The 26936-nt window shown below is 47.0% G+C and overlaps 1 protein-coding gene across 4 annotated transcripts in view; it reads right to left on the bottom strand.

The window, feature by feature from the left end:
* ABCC1 (ATP binding cassette subfamily C member 1) overlaps nucleotides 1-26936 on the bottom strand; it is a 152059-nt gene that overhangs the window by 103232 nt on the left and 21891 nt on the right. For all 4 annotated transcript variants that reach the window (XM_024984647.2, XM_024984648.2, XM_024984649.2 and 1 more), the window contains 1 exon segment: nucleotides 103-279. In XM_024984647.2, the coding sequence (XP_024840415.1) occupies nucleotides 103-279 (177 nt within the window).

The following is a 26936-nucleotide window of genomic DNA, read 5'->3' as shown; positions in this document are numbered from 1 at the left end:
CAGAAGGAACATGTCAGTTATCACAAGCAGTCTTCCCTACCACAGCACACACCCCACCCCCCAATACGCACGCACATCATAATAAAACCCCACGAGACTTACAGTCTTGGCTTTGTTGAGATGTGTCATCTGAATGTAGCCCCGGTCATGGTGGGAGAGATAGAGGAAGTAGAAGGGGAAGCAGACCCAGAGGTAAGAGCAAGGCACCCACACGAGGACGGTGTTCTGAAAGCACTTGGTGAAGTCGGGGTTGCTGGTGTTCCACGTGACATTCCACTCCTGCGGACACAAACACAGGCCCAGGTAAACAGGACGCCCTCAGGAGTGTGGACCAGGGGCCTGCGTAGAGTTCAAAGCTACCTGCTGTGGGGTTTAGGAACTAGGATGCCCTCCCAGGCAGAACAGGCAAACTGGAAAGATCAGTAGCCAGAAAGACTTCAAACAAAGAATGACAAACGAAAGTTATGTCTCACCTTCCCTCACAGGTAAGTTCCTGAGACAATAATGGGCAGGTTCCATTATTGTACAAAAGATGGAGACCACCACTTAAAGGAATCCTTAAGGGTATTCTCCTATAAATCGACTCATCCTTTAATCACATAAATCATGCCTACTTTACAATCCTGTGAATTAAGAGCTTTATAATATTTTCTTCTTTATCATCCCTATGATCCCCATATCACTGTATCAATGCATCAGTGATGGCATGACAGTGATCACATCATGATCACTTTCATCAGCACCATCAGCATCACTATAGCGGTCATCATCAGCACCACCATCTTTATCACTGGCATCAGCATCGCCATCATCCACCATCAGCAGCATCACCATCAGCAGCATGACCACCAACAGCACCACCACCATAGATAATACCCAAATTGCAGTTCTGTGTTCTAGGCCCTATTCTAAGTTCTTTGTATGTATTATCTCCTTTAGTTCTATAATTACTTTATCATTTCTTTCTTAGAAGGGAAAACTATAGCACAGAGAGGTTCAGTGATTTGCCCAGTATCTCACAGTACCTACCCCATTATTTGGTAAGACCTGGAGCCTGACTCAGACTCAGGCAATTCGATTCTGGAGTTCCTGCGTTTAACCACAAAGTTATCCTGGCTGAGAAACAAATCTGTCTTACTTTTATCTTTTTAAGAAGCCACCTGTATTGCATAAGAGACAATGCCAAATAGGTAAAAAGATAAACACATACATAAATAGAGCAGGTATTATCTGCCCAAGAAAAAAACTTCAACCAGCCTTCAGACTTCTGTAATGGAAATTTTAACTCAAGCCCTGATCTGACCACTGAACTGTTTGTTATATGACTTTGGGGAAAGGTATTACCCTATCCAGAGGTTTCAATTTCCTATCTCTACCATAATTAGGCGGGATAAAATTAGAGGTCTGAAACAGGTGATTCCCAGGCTGACTAGGCCCACAGAGATGATCTGCAGTTATTGTTGGTACTTTAAACATGCCTTTTAAAAAAAAATCTGTTTAGCTGCCAACACTTAAAAATGAGGAAATTTCACATAAAAGTTGGATTTACAGTGTCTCTCTAAAAAATAAAAAACCAGAAAGTCTGGCAGCACTGGGCCCAGATTCCCGCTTCACAGCCAATGGGAGGAACTAGGGAGGAGCCAGTCTTTGGGTAAGGTTCATGCCGTCCAGCGGCCAGTCCCCGTGCAGCCCCCTCCCCACAGCACTGTCTCCCCACCACTGGATATCTGCTCTCCAGACACCTCTGATTTCAACAGCCTTCCCAGAATCAGATTAAGAGAGACCACCAAGGAACTCCAAGGAACCTGGATTCTTAAAACTCCATGCAAGCTTTAAAGCCACATCAAAGAACATTACAGAATAGAAAGTAATGGGAATAAGTGGACCATTTTACATTTGATGATCAATCAAAATCTATGTTCTGAGCTTTATAAAAGAGATCTAGATGTGTACCAATGCAAGCATACTTAATGCTACTGAGATGTACACTTAAAACTGGTTGCTGCTGTTCAGTCGCTCAGTCATGTCCAACTCTTTGCAACCCCATGGACTGCAGCACACCAGGCTTCCCTGTCCTTCACTATCTCCCAGAGTTTGCTCAAACTCACGTCCACTGAGTCAATGATGCCATCCAACCAGCTCATCCTCTGCCGCTCCCTTCTCTTCCTGCCCTCAATCTTTCCCAGCATCAGGGTCTTTTCCAGTGAGTAGGCTCTTCCCATCAGGGGGTCAAAATATTGGAGCTTCAGCTTTAGCATCAGTCCTTCCAATGAATATTCAGGGCTGATTTCCTTTGGGATTGATTGGTTTGATCTCCCTGCTGTCCCAGGGACTCTCAAACATCTTCTCCAGCACCACAATTCAAAACCATCAATTCTTCAGCACTCAGCCTTCTTGATGGTCCAACTCTCACATCCATACATGGCAACTGGAAAAACCAAAGCTTTGACTATACCGACCTTTGTCAGAAAAGTGATGTCTCTCCTTTTTAACACACTATCTAGGTTTAAAAATGGTTAAGATGGTTAAAGAAAAAAAAAAAAGGAAGAAGAAAAAGAAAAGACTTGACTTTAAAAACAGAGAGACAAAGATCTAGTATTAAGTAAGTACCCAAACTGGTTCTTCAGAGGTATAATTATTCTATGATATAAATGGTTATTTTTCCAGAACCAAGAACAAGGAATTATTGAAAAATAAACTTTAAAAGGTCAACACAGACAAAGGAATTTAGCTAGGAAACTTCTAGACACAAAGAAACCCTAAAAAGGACAAAGTTCATGCCTCTGTAGACTTGGGCACTTGGAAGACAGCCTTGGAAATAATTTATCTGATCATGGAGAGGAGTAGTTTATATCAAAGACTAATTATTTTAACTGATTTCACACCTAAAATTCTTAAGATGATGGTGAAAAGGGGGATTTAACTGTTGGTGGTTATTATAATCAAAGCAGATTCTGGCCAGAAAAAACTCATTCCAAAGGAATTTGCCTTTGTACTAAGAAAACAATACCGAAACTTAATATAGAATTATATATATAACTTCCCTTGTAGGAAGGGCTTCCCTGGTGGCTCAGCTGGTAAAGAATCTGCCTTCAAGGTGGGAGACCTGGGTTCGATCCCTGGGTTGGGAAGATACGCTGGAGGAGGGAAAGGCTACCCACTCCAGTATTCTGGCCTGGAGAATTCCATGGACTAAGTCCATGTGGTCACAAAGAGTCGGACACAACTGAGCGACTTTCACTTCGCTTCTCTATGTCTATAAGAAGCTTGGTTCATATATGAGACATTTTAATCACCTGATCCTTGCCCCAGTTATTCCTTGACTGGACTGCTACAGTAGCTTGCTAGCCACACCCTGCTTCCAGACCCTCTGGGCCTCACCTAGTCCTCCCCACCACAGCCAAATACATTTTCTATCTTATACATCTATACATGCATCCAGATATAATTATCCACTCATCTCACCCACCACCCAGGCACCAAGTCATTCATCCATCTACCTATCTATCCACCCACCCACCTCCTCTACCCATGTACCCATCCAAGGACCCACCCACCCACCTACCCACCCGCTGATTCATGCGTCCATCCACCCACCTGTCCACCCAGGCATTCATCCATCTGTTTCTTCCACAATTTCTCCCGCCCCATTTCCCAATGTGTCCACTTGGCCTCTCTTCGTATTAATTTACTTTTAATAGGTAACACATTTCTGTGCTAAACTTTCCCCAACTACCCAAAATGGTACACTGTGAAAAATAAGTCTTGCTCCCTGAACTCAAAGCTCTCCCTTCCTACCCCACAGGCAAAACTCCTATATTGCTAACAATATATCGTTATTCTTCCAAATATAGTTTATCTACTTTGTTTCCCCTGAAGGTGCCATAATACATACTTGTTTGGCACCTCACTTTTTTCCCCTTAATATTAGAAACCTATCTCTGTCAGTGCCAGAGATCTGCTTTATTCTTGCTAGTTTAACTTCATTTCTTTTGAACAAAGGGTAGAAGTGACAAGCTACCTCCCCCTCCTGGTCCCAGACTGGTCCCTCTCTCTAGAGGCGACACCATCCATTTCTTCTGTATCCTTCCAGGAAACATTTTATGCATCTATAACAAAAATAAATACATATCTTCTGTAATCAAATGGAGAGAAACATACTCCATACCCTGTTCTGTACCATCCTTTCATCTCTTAAGAACAGATCAGAGAGATTATTCTACTCTGCACATTTCCTCATCCTTTGCTCCAGCTGTTTTGTCTTTCCTCATATGGATGGGCTTGACCTTATATAATCAGCTAACGGGGCACTAGGCTGCTCTTACAATGAAGCAGTGAATAAATTTAGGAAGTGCCTCATTTCACACAAAGCAAGCATATTTGTAAGATAACTTTCTAGACGTGGACCTGCTGGATTAAAGGGTGTATGCATTTAAAATTTAAACAGTTGCTGAATCCAATGGGTATCATCAGTTTATTCTGCACCACACAAAGTACCAGGGTCATTGCTTCCCAAACTACAGTATATTATAAGCTTTTGATCTCTGCCAATCTGATAGTGGAAAATATCTCCCTGTAGCTTCACTTCCTTTCTTCTTAATGATAAATGAAACTGAAGATTTTGCCACTTTGTGTGTTAAAAGCAGTTTCTTCTCCTAAGAGGAAAAACCATAGGCTTAAATACCTATGAGTTATTAAATGGGACAGATCTGAACACCCATCTCCCCTGGGTAACAACCTCCAATAGTTTCCCATCACCTTTCAGAGCCAATCCTTGCTTGCTTCATGAGCCCTTCCACATCCACATTCAAGCTCCATCTGTTTCTTCTACAATTTCTCCCACCCCATTTCCCAATGTGTTAACTTGGCTATTCATTCAAAGAAGCATTTATCAAGCCTGTGTCAGGCACCATTCAAGGAACTAGAGATTTAGGAAGGCCTATGGTCCCCACCTTTAATGCACTCCCCAATTGCTGATCCAATGATTGATGCTTTGGGATATGTCTTGCTAGATACTCTTCCTGCCTTTTCATAGTAACAAACTCCTACTCATCCTTCAAAATCCAACTCAGAGACACCTCCTTTAAGAAGCCTTTCTCCTGGGCTTTCCTGGTGGCTCAGTGGTAAAGCTGCTGCTGCTGCTAAGTCACTTCAGTCGTGTCCGACTCTGTGTGACCCCATAGACGGCAGCCCACCAGGCTCTGCCGTCCCTGGGATTCTCCAGGCAAGAACACTGGAGTGGCTTGCCATTTCCTTCTCCAATGCATGAAAGTGAAAAGTGAAAGTGAAGTCGCTCAGTCATGTCCGACTCTTAGCGACCCCATGGACTGCAGCCTACCAGGCTCCTCCGTCCATGGGATTTGCCAGGCAAGAGTACTGGAGTGGGGTGCCAAAGAATCCACCTGAAATACAGGAGACACAGGTTTGATCCCTGATCCAGGAAGATCACACAGGCTGTGATGCAACTAATGCCCACGCACCACAACTACTGAGCCTGAGCTCTAGAGCCCGGGAGCCGCAACTCCTGAAGCCCGCCTGCCTAGAACCCGTGGCTCTGCAACAAGAGAAGCCTCCGCAGTGAAAAGTCTAGGCACCACAACTAGAGAGTGACCCCGCTCACTGCAACTGGAGAAAAGCAGCAACAAAGACCCAGCATAGCCAAAACAAATAAACAAAATTATTAAAAAAAAAAAAAAGAGCAGCCTCACTCTCCAAACTATGAGAACAGCCCCCCAACACTGCAATGATGACTTACTTGTCCATCAGTACATCTGTCCTGCCAGGACTTCTGACTCTTCTCCTCCTCACCTAGCAGGGACCCAGAGGTTACTAAGTAAACAAATGACCCAAACCATGCCTCCCGTCCCCAGCATTATTTGCTACTTTGTTTTTCAGGAAACAATCCATCCAGGTAGAACTTGACTATGACCCTGGCTTTCTGGTCAGATGGATGTGGATTAAAAGTCAGGCGCTGACCACAGTTGCACCTGGGCGGGTCACTTAATGTCTCCAAGCCTCCATCTCCTTACCAATGTGGCCAGGGAAAAACATGCAGGCCTGGAAGAACTATCAAACGGGTCTGTGCTTTGTACCAGCTGGCATGGTCTAGAGGTAGGAAGTGGTGGCTATTAGCTGCAGACTAATAATTAATAATAATCACCACCGCCACCCTCAGCGCTGCCTAGCATTAGAAAGCTTCAAAGACAAAGAAAAATTCGAGTTCGGAAGTGAGCAAGCGGAAACTCGGGAGCACCCGAGGACACAGAACTCCGGGGAAGGAGAGGTCGGAGAAATGCTTAGCAAAGGAAGGGGTTTGGGTTTATTCTTCAGAAGGCAGCTTCCTCCCCAGAGCCAGATGGCCAGCCCTGACTGAGAGGGCAGAGGAGGAAGGAGGCGGGGCTTGAGAAGAGGAAATTTGACCGTGACCTTGAACTTGCACTACCTCCACGGACACCCACCAATAGTGGCCCTGACCACAACTGTCACAGCAGTGATGTAACAAGGTCAGGGGCCTCTGGTGTATTCCTCACTGGCCAGGTCTCTGATGAATTCTTTGTCCAAAGGGGGCTTCCCTGGTGGCTCAGTGGTGAAGAATCTGCTTTCCAATGCAGGAGGCCAGGGTTCAATCCCTGGGTGGGGAAGATCCCCTGGAGAAGGAAATGGCAACTCATTCCAGCATTCCTGCCTGGGAAATCCCATGGACATAGAAGCCTACAGCCCATGGGGTCAAGAAAGAGTCAGACAAGATTTAGTGACTGAACAACAACTGTCCAAGGAAACTGATCCCTGCCCTGATGCCCTTGATAACTCCTGGAGACTGGCAGTGGGATCCCCTCTACTAAGGGTTTCCGGGGGAAACAGGGAATGCTGAGGGCCATTAAAAGGCTTAAGGAAGGAGGATTCATGGAGACCACCAGCTACTTGCTGCCCCCAATCTCAGAGACGACAGCTAACCCTAGTTTTCCTCCCTAGGGTCTCTGCCTCCTCACACAGGGAGTTCCAGAAATCAAGCTGGTTGGAACACTGCCCTGATTCTGCTGAGCTTCCATCAGTTCAGTTCAGTCGCTCAGTTGGGTCCGACTCTTTGTGACCCCAGGGACTACAGCACGCCAGGCTTCCCTGTACATTACCAATTCCCAAAGCTTGCCCAAACTCATGGCCATAGAGTCGGTGATGTCATCCAACCATCTCATCCTCTGTCATCCCCTTCTCCTCCCGCCTTCAATCTTTCCCAGCATCAGGGTCTTTTCCAATGAGTCAGTTCTTCGCATCAGGTGGCCAAAAGATTGGAGTTTCCAGCTTCAGCGTCAGTCCTTCCAATGAATATTCAGGACTGATTTCCTTTAGGATGGACTGGTTGGATCTCCTTGCAGTCCAAGGGACTCTCAAGAGCCTTCTCCAACACCACAGTTCTAAAGCATCAATTCTTCAGCACTTAGCTTTCTTTATAGTCCAACTCTCACATCCATATATGAATACTGGAAAAGCCATAGCTTTGACTGGACAGACCTTTGTTGGCAAAGTAATGTCTCTGCTTTTTAATATGCTGTCTAAGTTGGTCATAGCTTTTCTTCCAAGGAGCAAGCATCTTTTAACTTCACGGCTGCAGTCACTAGCAGTGATTTTGGAGCCCAAAAAAATAAAGTCTGACACTGTTTCCAATGTTTTCCCATCTATTGGCTATGAAGTGATGGGACTGGATGCCATGATCTTAGTTTTCTGAATGTTGAGTTTTAAGCCAACTTTTTCACTCTCCTCTTTGACTTTCAACAAGAGGCTCTTTAGTTCTTCACTTTCTGCCATAAGGGTGGTGTCATCTGTGTGTCTGAGGTTATTGATATTTCTCCGGGAAATTTTGATTCCAGCTTGTGTTTCATCCAGTCCAGCACTTCTCATGCAGATAATATACTCTGCATATAAGTTAAATAAGCAGGGTGACAATATACAGCCTTGACTTACTCCTTCCCCAACCTGGAACCAGTCTGCTGTTCCATGTCCAGTTCTAACTGTTGCTTCTTGACCTGCATACAGATTTCTTAGGAGGCAGGTAAGGTAGTCTAGTATTCCCATCTCTTGAAGAATTTTCCACAGTTTGTTATGATCCACACAATCAAAGGCTTTGGCATAGTCAATAAAGCAAAAGTAAATGCTTTTCTGGAACTCTCTTGCTTTTTCGATGATCCAGCAGATGTTGGCAATTTGATCTCTGGTTCCTCTGCCTTTTCTAAATCCAGCTTGAACATCTGGAAGCTCATGGTTCATGTACTGTTGAAGCCTAGCTTGGAGAATTTTGAGCATTTATTTTGCTAGCGTGTGAGATGAGTGCAATTGTGCAGTAGTTTGAACATTCTTTGGCATTGCCTTTTTTGGGGGGATTGGAATGAAAACTGACCTTTTCCAGGCCTGTGGCCACTGCTGAGTTTTCCAAATTTGCTGGCATATTGAGTGCAGCACTCTCACAGCATCATCTTTTAGGACTTGAAATAGTTCAACTGGAATTCCATCACCTCCACTACCTTTGTTCATAATGATGCTTCCTAAGGCCCACTTGACTTTGAAATCCAGGGTGTCTGGCTCTAGGTGAGTGATTACACCATTGGGGTTATCTGGGTCATTAAGATCTTTTTTGTACAGTTCTTCTGTGTATTCTTGCCACTTCTTCTTAATATCTTCTGCTTCTGTTAGGTCCGTACCATTTCTGTCCTTTATTGAGCCCATCTTTGCATGAAATGTTCCCTTGGTAGCTTAATTTTCTTGAAGAGATCTCTAGTCTTTCCCATTCTATTCTTTTCCTCTATTTCTTTGCATTTGATCACTGAGGAAGGCTTTCTTATCTCTCCTTGCTATTCTTTGGAACTCTGCATTCAAACGGGTATATCTTTCCTTTTGTCCTTTGCCTTTAGCTTCTCTTGCTTTCTCAGCTATTTGCAAGGCCTCCTCAACCATTTTGCCTCTTTGCATTTCTTTTTCTTGGGGATGGTCTTGATCTCTGCCTCCTGTACAATGTCAGGAACATCTGCCCACAGTTCTTCAGGCACTCTTATTAGACCTAATCCCTTGAATCTATTTGTCACTTTCACTGTATAATCGTAAGAGATTTGATTTAGGTCATACCTGGTCTATGGTTTCCCCTACTTTCTTCAGTTTAAATCTGAATTTGGCAATAAGGAGTTTATGATCTGAACCACAGTCAGCTCCACCACTGGGAAACAAAGTTCAGTGATGGGATATGCAGTCTAGAACATGAACATCAGCACTGGCCCAGGCTCTGCATTTCCAGGGCTCTGGTTCAAGAAAATCTTAGAGAAAGAAAGGCACCCCTGATCTCTGCAACTGAGGCTTTTCTTCACAAGACATATTCGTCACCCTTTTATGTCCCTCTCTCCCCAGCATTGAAATTCAAGGATCTGTGGAACACGCTCCAAGCCTGCTGAGACCACAAACTTTGGGAGTTCATAAAACTTCTATTGTGTGGTATCACGTGGTACTCTTACCTCGCTTACCCCACTCAAAGCCAGCATGTTCTGAGCACCATGGGCCATGCTCATCACTTGGCCCTCAGGAGAAGTAGCACTGCTGTTATCCCCATTGCACAGATAAGGAAACCGAGGCAAGATAAGACATTTTCCCAAAAGTCATGCTGCAGTGGATATGAGTTGTCCAAGGCCCACACATATTTTCCCTTCTTTGATAATAGTGGGAGCTCTTGTTCTTACACAAATCCTTTGGTCAGCCACATGCTTAGGGCAAAGCTCCAGGGAATAAGTCTGCTAATCAGCAGCTCCAGAATGTGGTCCAAATCAATCCAATCACTGCAAGGACACATGTTCCCTTGTCCCCAGTGATACAGAGTGAGGATATGGGGTTTACAGGTGTCTTAGCCATTTTATACTGAGCCATCACTGACTCCATGGACATGAGTTTGAGCAAGCTCCGGGAGATGGTGAAGGACAGGGAAGCCTAATGTGCTGCAGTCCATGGGATCACAAAGAGTCGGACAAGACTGAGCAACTGAACAACAGCCACTTACAAGGAAAGCATCAAGAGTCGGCAGTGGAGGGAAGGGGTGGCACCACTAGGGCACGTGTGAAAATGAAGCCGATGTCATGAAAGGCAGAGATGAAAGAAAGTGGAGCTCGGTGTTTTGTGGGCTGCTGGATCAAGCATCACCTGCAGCACGCCCTCCCAGTGAATCTCTCCAATAAATTCAACTGTTACACAAGTTTGAAAGAAATGTACTCTCACCTGCAACACAAATCATCCTAGTAATACAAGTTCTGATCCACTGCGTCAACTTTTATTCAACAGTACAATTCAGAATTTGACACAAGTGAATTTAGGCCGCAGATACACCGTTACTAGTAGCATACTGCTGGGTAGGTTGCTGTTCTCTCAGGCTCAAAAAGCCCACCAGCAAAATGGAGGTACTATCATCTCCTTCACAGGGAATCATAAAAAGCCCTAATAAATATTAACTCTTACTATTATTTATAAGCTGTTCAGCTGAAATTCTGGAATTCATTCTTCTTCCTATTCTCTTTTCTCATCACCCCTCCTTCCTTCCGCTCAAAACTAACTGTCCCCTTGTCCCTTTTCTTACAGGTCCAGTTTTCTTCTTTGTTTGCTGTGTGACCTTAGACAAGTTATTTAACCTCTCTAAGCCTCACTTATGACTACAGCTAAGAATCATTTCAGTTCCGTCACTCAGTCATGTCTGACTCTTTGTGACCCCATGGACTGTAGCATGCCAGGCTTCCCTGTCCATCACCAACTCCCGGAGTTTATTCAAACTCATGTCCATCAAGTCGGTGATGCCATCCAACCACCTCATCCTCTGTCGTCCCCTTCTCCTCCCGCCTTCAATCTTTCCCAGCATCAGGGTCTTTTCCAATAAGTCAGCTCTTTGCATCAGGTGGCCAAAGGATTGGAGCTTAAGCATCAGTCCTTCCAATGAATATTCAGGACTGATTTCCTTTAGGATTGACTGGTTGGATCTCCTTGGAATCCAAGGACTCTCAAGAGTCTTCTCCAACACCACAGTTCTAAAGCATCAGTTCTTCAGTGCTCAGCTTTCTTTATAGTCCAATTCTCACATCCATATATGACTACTGGAAAAACCATAGCTTTGACTAGATGGACCTTTGTTGGTAAAGTAATGTCTCTGCTTTTCAATTTGCTATCTAGGTTGGTCATAGCTTTTCTTCCAAGGAGCAAGCATCTTTTAATTTCATGGCTGCAGTCACCATCTGCAGTGATTTTGAACCCCCCAAAAATAAAGTCTTTCACTGTTTCCACTGTTTCCCCATCTATTTCCCATGAAGTGATGGGACTGGATGCCATGATCTTAGTTTTCTGAATGTTGAGTTTTAAGCCAGCTTTTTCACTCTCTTCTTTCACTTTCATCAAAAGGCTCTTTAGTTTTTCTTCGCTTTCTGCCATAAGGGTGGTGTTATCTGCATATCTGAGGTTACTGATATTTCTCTCAGCAATCTTGACTCCAGCTTGTGCTTCATCCAACCTGGCATTTCGCATGATGTACTCTGCATGTAAGTTACATAAGCAGGGTGACAATATACAGCCTTGACGTACTCCTTTCCCAATTTGGAACTGAGTTTCCCCCTCAGTCAGTCTCTCCCATCAGGAAGCTTCCATAAGCCTCTTATCCTTATCCATCAGAGGGCAGACAGAATGAAAACCACAATCACAGAAAACTAATCAAACTGGTCACATGAACCACAGCCTTGTCTAATTCAATGAAACCATGAGCCAGCAGGGCCACCTAAAACAGACAGGTCATGGTGGAGAGTTCTGACAAAACGTGGTCCACTGGAGAAGGGAATCGCAAACCAGTTCATTATTCTTGCTTTGAGAACCCCATGATCAGTAATGAAAAGGCAAAAAGATAGGATGGCTAAGAATACTTATCTCCTATAGTTTTGCACTCATCTCACACACTAGTAAAATAATGCTCAAAATTCTCCAAGCCAGGCTTCAGCAATACATGAACCGTGAACTTCCAGATATTCAAGTTGGTTTTAGAAAAGGCAGAGGAACCAGAGATCAAATTGCCAACATCTGCTGGATCATCGAAAAAGCAAGAGAGTTCCAGAAAAATATCTATTTCTGCTTTATTGACTATGCCAAAACCTTTGACTGTGTGGATCACAATAAACTGTGGAAAATTCTGAAAGAGATGGGAATACCAGACCACCTGACCTGCCTCTTGAGAAACCTGTATGCAGGTCAGGAAGCAACAGTTAGAACTGGACATGGAACAACAGACTGGTTCCAAATAGGAAAAGGAGTATGTCAAGGCTGTATATTGTCACCCTGTTTATTTAACTTATACGCAGAGTACATCATGAGAAACGCTGGGCTAGAAGAAGCACAAGCTGGAATCAAGATTGCCGGGAGAAATATCAATAACCTCAGATATGCAGATGACACCACCCTTATGGCAGAAAGTGAAGAGGAACTCAAAAGCCTCCTGATGAAAGTGAAAGAAGAGAGTGAAAAAGTTGGCTTAAAGCTCAACATTCAGAAAACGAAGATCATGGCATCTGGTCCCATCACTTTATGGGAAATAGATGGGGAAACAGTGGAAACAGTGTCAGACTTTATTTTTTTGGGCTCCAAAATCACTGCAGATGGTGACTGCAGCCATGAAATTAAAAGACGCTTACTCCTTGGAAGGTAAGTTATGACCAACCTAGATAGCATATTCAAAAGCAGAGACATTACTTTGCCAACAAAGGTCCATCTAGTCAAGGCTATGGTTTTTCCAGTGGTCATGTATGGATGTGAGAGTTGAACTGTGAAGAAGGCTGAGAGCCGAAGAATTGATGCTTTTGAACTGTAGTGTTGGAGAAGACTCTTGAGAGTCCCTTGGACTGCAAGGAGATCCAACCAGTCCATTCTGAAGGAGATCAGCCCTGGGATTTCTTTGGAAGGACTGATGCTAAAGCTGAAACTCATACTTTGGCCACCTCATGCGAAGAGTGGAAAAGACTCATTGGAAAAGACTCTGATGCTGGGAGGGGTTGGGAGCAGGAAGAGAAAGGGACGGCAGAGGATGAGATGGCTGGATGGCATCACCGACTCGATGGACATGAGTTTGGGTGAACTCCGGGAGTTGGTGATGAACAGGGAGGCCTGGCGTGCTGCAATTCATGGGGTCCCAAAGAGTCAGACATGATTAAGCAACTGAACTGAACTGATAGCTATGGGTCCAGGGCTCAGTGTCATATATTAACACTTGATAAAGAGCTATTGTCACTAACCTTAATTCTTACATCAGTAATAAAAATAAATGAAGTTTATAGCGTTATACTCAATATGACAATGTATTGATAATAATACCGCCTAGCTCTAACTGAGCACTAACTATATGCCAGGCACTGCTTCCCTGCACTTCATGTGAATAAACTCATTTATTCTTAATGATTACACAGAAGGCAGGTTCTATTTTGACCCTCATTTGGTGAAAGAGGAAACTGTGACACAGAGAAGTTAAATAATTTGCCTGAGATCACACAGTTTGTAAGGGATGAGGCTGGGGCTCAAACCTAGGAAGCTTGACTATTGAGTTGCCCCATCCCTGACAACAACTCCTAGTGATGGGCAATGTAAGAATTTTAACAGGATTTTCTGGAGCACATGCCTATACCCACAGGTTATCTAGGCCAAGAACATGTGAACGTATCCAAACACCATCAAGTTCAGAACCAATTACCTGTAACAGCGTCCTACAACTGCTGATGCAAATTATTTATACCATAAACATCATGGTTTAAAACAACACGATTTTTTTTTCATCCCATAGTTCTAGAAGTCAGAAATCTGAAATAGGTCTGACCAGGCTAAAGTCAAGGTGTTGTCAGACCTGAATTCCTTCTGCAGACTCTCAGGGAGGATCCATTCCCTCACCTTCTCCAGCTCCCGGAAGCCGCCCACTTTCCTTGCTGACAGCCCATTCTTCCTTGTTCAAAGCCAGCAGGGTCAGGTCAGGTCCTCCTCAGGCTGCCATCTCTCCGGTTCTCTCTTCTGTCTCCCTCTTCCACTTCATAAGGACCCTGGTGATTACCCTGGGCCCGCCCAGATAACCCAAGACGATGGCACATTTTCAAGGTTAGCTGATGAGCAACCCTAGCTCCATCTTCATTCCTTTGGCCACGTAACCGTAACACATTCACAGGTTCAGGGGATTTGTTATAGCCATCTGTGCGGAAGCCACTGTTCTGCCTACCACGCCCTTGGGTTTATTCTGGTCCATCCCAAACATTCTATGGATGTCCAGGGACACCATCACTCCCCTTAGCTGGGTCAGATTCAGAAGCCGTCACAGTCCTGCCAGCTTCAGGCAAGACCTCACACCATCTGCTGGGATGCTAACCGCCCCTTCAGCTCAGCTGTGCTGTCCCAGGAGTGCCTGGGTACCGGTTGTCCCCTCTGCTAGACCCAGGGTCTCTGCGGTGCTACCCCTACAGCCCCGGCCTGGCCGACACAGCTTCACAGATACTTGGCTGGGGCCTGAGTAGTTGTTGTTGTTGTTGTTTGGGTCTAAGGAGGCAACAGAAATAACCCTCCCTAGGACCCAGCTTGCCGACCTCAAGACAGGACGGAAGCTGCCGAGAGGAGGATGGGCAGACAACAGGCGGGGGGTATGACTGTGAACTTGAACTGCTGATCAGTGTCACCAGCATCGGGGAGTGGAGTCGCTCTGATGCTGTCCAGTAATGAGGACCTACCAGGACCACGCTGTTCCCCAGGGCCTGAACATCTGTTTCCCCATTCAACTGTCTCAATAACTTACAACCAGCAGGTTTCTATGGCTCAATGGACAATTCTTAATCATGAGATTCCTATGTGTCAATACCCTTCAGAGGTAAATAAGGTTTCCATTCTCAGTTTCATTCTACTACAAGAGGTAGCTACTAAACAAACAACTCTATGTATGCCTAGACAACAAACGCCCTGATGAAGAGTCAGGGAAACAGAGGATTGCGGTGGGCGCTGGATGCTCCTCCTATAAAAGGTGGACAGGGAAGGGCTCTGGGCCAAGATGACCTCTGAGTGAAGACGTGAAGCAAATGATGATATATGTGCTGCCTTCTACTTTCTATGGAAACAGAAAGACTGAGGGCTGGTTAAGGTTCTTAGTAGCATGTGCCAGGACTGATCTAAGTGCTTTACATCTCGGCCTAGAGAACAGTTGAACCCATCTTACAGATATAGAAACTGAGGCTGAGTCCTATAGCCTGTAGGCGACATGAATAGCCAAGAATCTGTATTTCAGTGCAGACGCATCTGTGTACATAGAAAATGTACTGTTTGCAATTTTTGTCATGTACATGTACCCCTATTGCCATTTAAAATTAGTATCGAAGAGGATATAGATGCTTGTCCAGGCAGGGACATTTTCTTAGCAGGAGACAAGAACAACAAAAGCTAACATTTTGTTAACATGGAGAGTGACTATCTCCAGGGGGTCGGGCTGAAGCTGGTGAGAGGAAGGGGACTACTAGCTTTTGTTTTATTTCCTTTGCACTGTCTGAATTTTTTCACTCTGCATGTATTACTTCTAAAAAATAACAAAAACAAAACTAGTTCACACTTTAAATAAACAGCAGCAGCAGGAGTTTATTAAATGTAGAAATTTCCAAATGCTGAGCTGGGAATAAGGGGGCTGCCTATTCTGTTAGGACACAGTTACCACGCCAGACCCTGCACGGGGACTTTCCAGGTGGCACTAGTGGTAAAGAATCTGTCTGCCGATGCAGGAGATGCAGGTTCGATCCCCGGGTAGGGAAGATCCCCTGGAGGAGGAAATGGCACCCCACTCCAGTATTCTTGCCTGGAAAATTCCATGGGCAGAGGAGCCTGGTGGGTTACAGTCCACGGGGTCGCAAAGACTCGGATGCGACTGGGCACACGATGCTTTCTAAAGATCAGTCCCTTTAAACCTCAAAGCAGCCCTGCAGAGTCAGGACTGTGAAAACGCCACCTTTTCAGGGGAGAATTGTGAGGCTCACAGAATTTACAGAACTGGCTCAGGGTCACACAGCCAGGAAGACGCAGGCAGCATGGGGATTTGAACCCACACACCGTCTGACCCTGAGTTCTTAACTTCTGGGCTCCACCATCTCTCAGCCAGGTTCTTGGAACGCTAAGGGCTTTGCAAGGCCAATGGCTGCACCCCAGAGGCAGCCTGGAGGGCCATGATGTCCTCAGGCCTTGGGGATTCCAAGGTCATCTGTACGAAACGGAGAAGCAATGTACTGATTCAGACACAGAAATCTTCTACAACTCGTCCCCTCAACGTGAGCCATGCAGGGTGATGGTTAAGAACCGTGGTTCAAGGTCTGGGTTCTAGCCTCCTTCAGGACACTGATGACTGACCCAAAACAAGGCTTCTCGAGCTCAGCACTAACAACTGGGGCTGGAACACTCTTTGTTTCAAGGGGCTGGCCCGTGTACTGTAGGGTGTTGAGCAGCATGTCTGACCTCCACCCAGTACAGGCCAATAGCACACATTAGACTGAATCCCCCCAAACCTCCCTAGGAGGCAGGTATTATAATTAAACCCATTTTACAGAGTAAGAAACTAAGGTCACATAACCTGCGAGTGGCATATACAGCCAGCTGTGACAATTACAATGTCTCAGAGATTGCCAAACGTCCCCCTGGCGGGGGCGGGGGAAGATGAACAAACTGCCCCCACTACACTAATGCAGTGGCCTTGGCAGGCCTGGGTTTCTTTATCTGTGAAATGAGACTTAATTCCAGGACCTTCCTATTGTAGAATGATCAAAAGGGTGAGATGGTCCAAAAGGCTCCAGTTTCAGTTCTTGGCCAAGAGGCTAATCAACAAACTCAAGTGCAAGGTTTCATTCATTCATTTGTTCAATTACTCCATCATACAAGAATACATACTGACTACCTACTCTGTGCCAAGCTCTGGGCTCAGCGTGGGGACACAGGGATTGATCAGGCACAAACCCTGCCCCCTTAAGACTCACAGTCCATGCAAGATATAACTTCACAAATCAAAACATAATTACAAAGGACAACGCTTCCTGTGAAGGGGGAAAGCGATGGGACAGAACATAACAGGGTGAGGGTCTGGGAAGGGTCAGGAGCAGCCAGCCGCTCAGAGATGGGGGAAACACGTACAAGGAGGGGGACGAGAGCCCGGTGCCTGTCCATCCTTTCAGAAGTGGAGAAGTAAGAGAGGGAGGGGGAGAAAGGAGAAAGGAAATAAAAGGAATGCAAACGGCAGCACCAGCTACAAAGCGTGGGAACCCTGGAGCCGGTGAGCCTGGGTTTAAATCCAGTTGCCACTTGGCTCTCGACCTTCAGAAATTAGCTCATCTCTCCCACCCTGGCCCCTCATCTGCACAACAGAACTAATAATGGCATCAATACTCGGATCCTCTGTGGGCAGGGGGTAGGACGGGGAGAACTTGGCTTGCTGGAGGGGCCCCGTCAGCAGCAGCGGCTGGGATGCTGGGATGGAGAGATTACAGAACAGGCTCGAGGCTCAGTGCCACCAGCCATGATACAGGGTGCAAACCCAGGGGGCTGACAGCCCAGCAATAGCAGTAACAGCAGTAATACAACGGCAGCCTGACTGTGACGCCAAGTACCATGCTCTGGGTTTAATGTGCATCAGTCCATTTGACCATCACCATCACCGCCCTGTGAGGGAGGCTCTGATTATCCCCATTTTACAGGAAGGGACACAGAGGCAAACGGAAGTGAGAAGAGTTGCTGTAAGGGACCTGGGCAGCACCTGGCGGAGCCCGGATTCAAACCCAGAGACTGGGCCAGCTGCCCAGCAAAGGGAGGAACGAGATCGGGAGGACCGAGCCAAGGACCGGGGCCCACCATGGACGGACGGGGGTGGAGAGAGAGGTGACAGGCCGTGGATAAAGCCCATGTGCAGAACTGTCCTGGGTGCGAGATCCCCGGCAAAGGAGCAGCTCTGGAGCAAAAGGGAAGCTTGAGAGGAAGAAAGCTGGGAGGTCCAAGTTAGGTCAGGGGCCCTGCTGGGCTTCAGGACGTTAATCCTGTTTACAGGGACAGCAGGGGGCCTGCAGCGCCCCACGCGGTCCTGGAAGAGAGCCGGGTAAGGTCTGAGGCCGCTGCCCGACACAGCGGTGGAGAAGGCGGCTGTGCCAGCATCACGCTGTGGGCAGAGCCGAAGCACTCCCTCGGCTCTGACTCACCAGAGCTAAGAATAAAGCCCAGGGACCTGGGGGGAGGGGCGGGGCGCCAGCCAGCCCTCACCCCCAGCGCCTGGGAAGGCCCTGGCCCTGCCCAGGGGAGAGCCCCAAAATCCTTGCTGAATCCTCACACCCAGGCTGCAGATTTGGACACTTTGCTGAGAAAGGGAGAGGAAAGATGTGCCAAACTAAGACTCTGGCCTAAACAGCACTTCCAGAGCCAAGAAGAAAACAGCCATGCCTGCCCATCACGGGTATCTGAGTGTCAGCCTCGGGCGGCCTGCTCCGACCTGCCTTGACCCCAACCCGCCCAGCAAGCACCTCGGGGCCTCTCCAGGGCCCTTCCCCGCAAAGCACACACTTATCCCCGTGCTCTCCATCCACCCCGACCCCTCTGCTGAGACTCCTCGGATCAGACGCCGGGGCTTCACCGAGGCCTCCACCTGGTCAGGTTCCAGGAACCGGTAAGGGGTCACGCATGTGCCAGGCACAGGAACATGTCTGGGGACGAACAGGACAGACAACGTCACTCCATCCACCAAGCACCACTCCAGGCGCTGAGGGCCCTGCAGTGAACGGCAGGGACAAAGGGCCCACCCTCCTGGGACTGACAGTCTAGACTGATGCCAGGAGACAGAGCATCAACTAGAGGGAATACATATACACACACACTACACATCATATAAAATACATATATAATGTGTATGTGTGATGATGATGATCAAAAGGACTCAGACAAGGTACAGGTGAGTAAGGACTTGAAGGAAACAAGAAAGTAAGCTGTTTGGAGAAAGAATCTGAGAGAACAGCACTCCAAGTAGAAAAAACAATAAGTGCAAAGGCCCGGAGGTAGGAACACATCCGGCATTCGGGAGCAGTAAGACAGAGGCCAATATGATCCAAGAGTAATGACAGATGCGGTCAAGGAGGAAGGTGGGGGACGGGGAAGGGCACCGTGCAGGACTCACAGGCCATCGGAGGGATTCTGACTTTCACTGAGTGACATGGATACTGTGGATCTGATGTGTCACCATCCGCTTTATGTTTTCAGATAGTGGTTCTGAACCAGACGCAAGTTATCCCCCAGGAGACAGCTGACAATGTGTGGAGGCCTTTTCAGTGTCATTCCTGAAATGGGGTTGGGCATTTCGCAGGTGGACGTCAAGGCTACTGCTAAAGTCCACAATCCCAGGACAGCCTCCCAGCAGAGGATCACTCAGCCTCAAATGTCAGTAGAGCTGAGGCTGAGAAATCCCATTTTAATAGAATCCTGGCCCCTTACCAAGGTTAGAGGCCATATTCCCCAACCCCTTTATCAGGCAGACAGAGTTTCAGCTCCCCACCATGCATCACTGGGCAAGCAACTAAGCCTCAGTTTCCACATCTGTAAACTGGGAACACAAATCAGATGATGCAAACACACACTCAGTTGAGCACGAACCAGAGCATACGGCAGGTGGGCAACAAATGTCCCTGCTATCCCTGTCTGACTGCCAGGGGTCCACCTCTTACTCTGTCCCTTCCACCCTTTCAGCCTCACCAAACGATTCTCTCAGCCAACAAAGATGTTCTGTGCCCCCACAATGTGCTAGGAACTGTTGTGGCCAGAGTCCGCCAAAATGCCCACCTCCCAGTCCCAGAATGAGTGAGGGTATTACCATACTTGACAAATGGGACCTTGCATATGTGATTAAGTTGGAAGATCTTGAGATGCAAGATGATCCAGGTGGGCCCCATGGACTCACAAGGGAATCACAAGGGTATAGAGAGAGGCAGGGGGGCTGGAGTCTGAGAGGGAGATGTGTTGACCAAAGCCAAGGTCAAAGTGATGCAGGACCAGGAGTCAATGAACGCAGGTGAGTGGCCTCAAGACACTAGAAAACACAAGGAAAGGGGCTCTTTCCAAGAGCCAACTGAAGGAACACAGCACCACATTCTGGCCTCTGAACTCCAAACTCTAAGAGAATAAATCTGTGCTGCTTTAAGCCAAAAGTTTGCAGTGATTTGTTACAGCAGCCACAGGACACTCATACAGCAGAGCCAGCAGGGGACAAGGGCTGGACAGGGGTGCCCCCAGCAAGAGACACACCTGCCCGCCTCCACACCTTCCTGCAGGCCCTGGCCCCTGCCCATGCCCTGCTCTGAATCAAGGTCAGCCTCATGTTACCTGCTCCCTGACGCGCTGGCTTCTGCTAGCCCAGGGCACTTCTGACACCTTCCTGAAGGATGGGCTTGTGCTTGCCTCCCCCTAAGGGGAGCTGGGAATGATGGAAAACATTGACTCATTTTTAAGTTCACTTTAAAAGGTCATGCATGACTCAAATTAAATTCATACATGTGTGTATATATATGTGTGTGTATACACACACACATACCATGGATTGTAGTTCACTCGGCTCCTCTGTCCATAGAATTCTCCAGGCAAGAATACTGGAGTGGGTAGCCATTCCCTTCTCCAGGGGATCTTTCCGACCCAGGGATCAAATACAGGTCTCTTGTATTGCAGGCAGATTCTTCACTGCCTAAGCCACCAGGGAAGCCCCAAAATATATATATAAAGGCAAATAGTAAAAAGTTACTCTTCCTCTTCCCCTAAGTCCATCCGCTCTGCACAGTCCCAACTGCCCTCCACTTGGGTGACTGCCAACCTTTTGCTATTCCAAACAATGACACAATGAATTCCCTTAGAAATCACTCCGTAAGCTAAAGAAAACATGGATAGCCTGACCCGAAGACCAACACGGCTTCCCTTGGTCGCTTGAAAGCTCTGCAGGCAGAAATCAAGGTGGCCCAGGGTACCCGTGATAACCTAGAGACACACAATGAGAATCAGGACACTAAAGATGAACACTGACCCAGGGACTCCTGTGGGGATAGAGTCCTTAAAGCATGATGAAATACACTCGAAGAAAATGCAATCACTCTGCCCCACATTCACCGACCGCAGCATTACTCAGAACAGCCGAGACGTGGACATGAGCTGAGTGCCCAGCGATGGATGAACGGGTCAAGACAACGTGATCCACACACACAGTAAAATATTATTCAACCATAAATAAAGGAAATCCTGCCATTTGTGACAACCCAGGTGAACCCTGAAGGCATCATGCTGAGTGAAATGTCAGACAAAGAGAGTGCTCTCTGTTCATTTATATGTGGAACCCAGAAAAACGGAACTCAAATAGGGAAGACGATGGTTGCCAGGGGCTGAAGCTGGGGGAAATGGGGAGATATTGGTCACAGGTTATGCTTCCAGTTGTAAGATGAGTAAGTTCTGGGGATCTAACGTCCAGGGTAGTGACTACAATTAGTACTACGGTATTGTATACTTCAAAATGGTTGAGAGAGCAGGTCTTAATTATCACCACAAAATGAAGACAAAAAAGGTAATTACTGTGAGGGGACAGAGGTGGTAAGTAGCCTCACTGTAGTAATCATTTCACGATACATACATGGATCAAATCATCATGCTGTGCAGCTTCAAATTGCATGCTGTATGTCACCAATAACTCAATGAAGGACTTACTAGGGAGCTCAGCTGGTAAAGAATCTGCCTGCAACGCAGTAGACCTTGGTTCGATTCCTGGGTTGGGAAGTTCCCCTGGAGAAGGGATAGGCTACCCACTCCAGTATTCTTGGGCTTCCCTGGTGGCTCAGTCAGTAAAGAATCTGCCCGCAATGCGGGAGACCTGGGTTCAACTCCTGGGTTGGGAAGATCCCCTGGAGTGGGGCGTGACAACCCACCCCAGCATTCTTGCCTGGAGAATCCCCATGGACAGAGGAGCCTGGCAGGCTGAAGTACATGGGGTCGCAGGGTCAGACACGACTGAGTCACTAAGCACAGACAACACGTCACTAAAACCTCAGTGAAGCTAACGGAGCACTGCCCAATAGAAATATAACACAGGCCACATAAGGAATTTCAATTTTCAGTCACATTTTTTAAATTATTATTATTTTTTACTTTACAATATTGTATTGGTTTTGCCATACATCAACATGCATCCGCCACGGGTGTACACGTCACATTTAAAAAACCAACAAAAACAAAAGCAGGTGAAGTGATCGGATATGGATTTGTTGGAATAAGACACAGCCACAAACTTTTTTTTTTCTCTCACTGTGCCACATGGCTTTCGGGATCTATAGTTCCCAAACCAGGATCAAACTCAGGCCCCAACAGTGAGAGCATGGAGTCCTAACCACTGGACTGCCAGGGAATTCCCTACCCATGACCTTTTGATAAATACGAAATCCTTTTGAAAGCTAACCTGAAACAACACAATAAGAAAAGAGTGACACACCATGAGAAGGTATGCGATTGCTTCCATGTAAACCTAACCTGACAAACGTTTATGCCACCCCAGCCTCCTAACAGGCGGCCCGATCCGCCTCCAGTCCACCCTCCACACCACAGCCAAAGGGACAGCGTCAACGACAGCCCCATCCCGCTCCACCCTGCCTATGCCTCCTCACGGCAGCCTCTGGCTCTCGCCCTTGCTTGCTATTCTTGGACCACCCGATGCCTCGGGGCCTCTGCAGGGCCAGTTCCCTCTGCCCTGACTTCCACTCAGAGGCATCCTTTGATTCTGCGCGGAAACATCCCTTCCTTGGGAGACCTGCCCAGCCCCCAAGCCCTGTTCAAACAAACCCCTCACTGAACTCTGTTTCCCTTGGGCACTCACCACACTCTGTCCTTACATTTCTTTTAGATATGATTTATTTGTTGACATCATCTATTATTCAACACTTTATATTTGTTACGGAACATGCAAAAATATAGTATATATTATGGATAGTGTGGGCTTGCCACGTCGTTCAGTGGTAAATAATCTGCCTGCCAAGTAGGAGACATGGGTTTGATCCCTGGGTTGGGAAGATCCCCTGGAGAAGGAAATAGCAACCTGCTCCACTATTCTGGCCTGGGAAATCCCACGGACAGAGGAGCCTGGCCGGCTACAATGAGTGGGGTCGCAAAAGAGTCGGACATGACTTGGCGACTAAACAACAATAATATATATGTATGACTGAGATAAACCATATGAATTACCAGGTAGGTCACAGGGTGGCAAACTGCAGTGCATGTGCCAGATTCGCCTAGATTGCTGCTTCTGTACAGTCCCCAAACTAGGAATGGATGCCACAATTTAAAAATTTTTAATGTTAAAAAAAAAGACAATTTGCTTTTTGCCAAGGGTGTGGCTTGATGTTGCCTCTTGTCCTGCAAAAAAAAAATATTTACAACCTGGCCCTCCACAGAAAAAGTCTGCGAAACCCTGGATACAAGCCAAGAACACTGAATGCATCTCACATGGCTCCATCGAATGCTACTAATTTTTTTAAGTATTTATTTTTTTGACTTATTTTTTGCTGCATTAGGTCTTGGTTGCAACATGAGGGATTTTTGTTGTAGTGCACAGGTGTAGTTGCCCCTTGGCGTGTAGGATCTTAGTTCCCCAACCAGGGATCAAACTCACATCCCCTGCAATGGAAAACGGATTCTTAACCACTGGACCACCAGGGAAGTCCCTGATGCTACTAATTTTATATGTTACTTTTTCTGCATCCTGCTCTCCCACCAGACTGTCAGTCCCAGGTCTGGCTCCTGGATGTACCACTCCCTGTTTCTTCCCTGCAGGTCCTGGCATGTGGCAGGTACTCGTAAGCACCTGTGGAAGCCATGAGCAGGCACCAGAATGAGTCTCAGCAAACTGCCAACTGGATGCAGCCGCCATGTGTGATCCCGCCGGGCACACGCTCCACCGGCTCTTGAGGACACAAAGATAGGCAAATGGAGTGTTGGGATGTTCCAAATCGATAGTGGTGATGGACCTACAGCTCCGTGACTATACTAAAAGCTGCCAAATTATACATTTTAAATGGGCACATTACATGACATGTGAACTATTAATATATATCAGTAAAGCTGGCTTTTTTTTTTTAAAAAAAGGATGACTAAGACCCAGGATCATTTTAACTGTCAGGTTTTCAGCTTGCACCGTTGTTATTGTCCAGCTGCTGAGTCACCTCTGACTCTTTGCGACCGCATGGACTGCAGTATGCCAAGTGTCCCTGTCCTTCACTATGTCCCGGAGCTCGCTCAAACTCACGCACATGGAGTTGGTGATGCCATCCAACCATCTCATTCTCTGTCGTCCCCTTTTCCTCACGCCTCAACCTTTCCCAACATCAAGTTCTTTTCCAATGAGTCAGCTCTTTGCATCAGGTGGCCCGAGTATCGGAGCTTCAGCATCAGTCCTTCTGATGAATATTCAGGATTGATTCCCTTTAGGATTGACTGGTTTGATCTCCTTGCAGTCCAAGGGGCTCTGAAGAGTCTTCTCCACAGCTCAAAAGCATCAATTCTTCGGCTCTCAGCCGTCTTCTCTCCTGACATATGCTGTCCTTAAACCTAACAATCTTCAAAACAAATTAATAAATATACATAGACCCTCCCTGCCTCATTTCATCACCTCTTAAGAGGACACATCTAGAAGGAATTTGTTTGCATTTGTTTTCATTTTTTCTCGTTAAAGAAAAAAATTAATGCAATGTCTTTTCCTGTTGCCGTCTTGCTTACAACTAGATTATCTGCTCCCTTAACCCAAGGTTCCTCACCTTCACCCAGGCAACACATTTACTAAACCCCACTTTGTAACAGGAGTGAACCAGAAACATCCACATTTGTATCTTGCACTCAAGAAGGGTTAATTCCAAGGTTCCTCACCTTCACCCTAGTGACATTTGGGACCATTTTAATTCCCTATTGTGGGGCTGCCCTGTGCATTGTGGGATGTCTGGCAGCATCCCTGGCCTCTACCCAGCTGAAGCCAGCAGCATCCTCTGCCCACTCCCAGTCACAACAATAGAGCTCATCAATGTCCCCGAGAAGCTTAACTGCCCCAGTTTTGATCCACTGTCGTAGCAGCTTTTCCATCTGGCCCCACTCCTGCCACCGATACCTAATGACTCTGAAGACCTGCCCACCTGCCCATTCATTCACGTGTGTGTCCCTTCAGTCACATCCAATTCTTTACGACCCTATGGATGGTCGCCCGCCAGGCTCCTCTGCCCATGGGATTCTCCAGGCAACACATTTACTAAACCCCACTTTGTAATAGGAGTGAACCAGAAACATCCACATTTGTATCCTGCACTCAAGAAGTTTAGAACTTTGTGCAGCAGGTAGGGTGGGTAGATACATAAGTGGCTAAAGAATTTTAAAAGCCCTAAGTGCCATCGAAGACATACACATAAACGGCAAGATGTTTTCAGAAAAGGGAGAAGGGTTAATTCCAAAGCGAATAGGAAGAAAACTCAGCTTCCTCCTCCACATGGCAAGGACAATACCTACTTCTCAGAGTCATCAGGAAGACTGAATCCACATAGCACGTTATTCCATCTTCATCCCCAACCCTCTGGAGTGGGTACTATTGTTCCCATTTTGCAGAAGAAGCGACCAAGGCACAGACAGGTAAAGGGACTTGCCCCAGGTGGCACAGCCTTGTGGCCAAAGCAGACTTTAGCCAGCGGGCAGGCTGGCTCACTGTGGCAGGTCCTACCTCCCTGAAAAAATACACACGTGACAACAGACGGGGACCCAGCCACCACTCCCTTAATGAAAGTTACTGTCACTGTACTTTCCACTTGGGAACTCAGCAGGCTACTGCCTGTAGGCAAAATTTTAAAGGGAGGGGCCCCAGGTTTGCTCATATGCAGACAGGAGGGAACGGCACTCTAAGAGGAGCCCTGGGCTCCTCTTAGGATGGAAGGTAGCTGCTAGACAAGCTTGGGGCGTGAGTGGAACAAAGAAGTGAAACAAAGTGCCAGGAGGGGACTGGGTGACAAACAGGGCTGGGAGGGCAGGCCAGGGCCTGAACGAATTAAGCAAAGCAGAGCGGAGACTCACTGAGGATTCCACCAGCCAAGTGCTGCATCACCGACATGCTGCAAAAGCTCCAGGGAGTTGTGAAACCCAGAGAGAAAAATTTCTGGCTTACTCTTCTCATTCCCTTCTCTTGAATCGGGCCAAGAACAGGAAACTGGGAAAGCCACCTCATCCGTAAAAAAAAAAAATTCCCCTGGAGACACTATCGCAGTCCCTGCCCCCGAGCCTTCCAACCCAAGGAGTTACAGCTCACTCACCTCGCCATCCCGGGGTCCCTACACCCAACTGATACCTGAATTCTGGGCTCCGCACCCGTGCCAGGAGCCATCACAGTGGAGACAGCCCAGAGCAGGCCCTGTTGAAGGGAGGACCACGACTCAGTGGCCAAAAGCACAAGCTTTGGAGCGGAAGGCCTTGAATCCTATCCCCACGGCTTCCTGGCTGTATGGCCTTGGGGAAGTCAATCCACCTCTCTGACTTTAAGCCACTCATCTCTCATTGGACTATCGGCAGTCAATGTCATGGGACTTCCCCAACAGTCCGGTGGCTAAGACTCGAAGCTTCCACTGCAGGGGACACAGGTTTCAGCCCTGGTCAAGGAACTAAGACCCCAGGTGCCATGCAGCGTGGCAAAACAACAACAGAAACCAAAAGCACTCAGTGTTGGGGGAGGGGTGGCCACAGGGCGTTAAGCGTGCTGCTGCTCCTTCTCCCATTACTGTGGTTGCTGTTCAGTCGGTCAGTGTCCGACTCTGTGACCCCATGGCCTCGGCATGCCAGGATTCCCTGTCCTCCACTATCTCCCTGAGCTTGCTCAAACTCCT

The sequence above is a fragment of the Bos taurus genome, chromosome 25, assembly GCF_002263795.3.
Source record: "Bos taurus isolate L1 Dominette 01449 registration number 42190680 breed Hereford chromosome 25, ARS-UCD2.0, whole genome shotgun sequence".
NCBI classification, from domain to species: domain Eukaryota; kingdom Metazoa; phylum Chordata; class Mammalia; order Artiodactyla; family Bovidae; genus Bos; species Bos taurus.
Note: the sequence above shows the minus strand (reverse complement) of the source record. Positions and strands in the feature narration are given on the sequence as shown.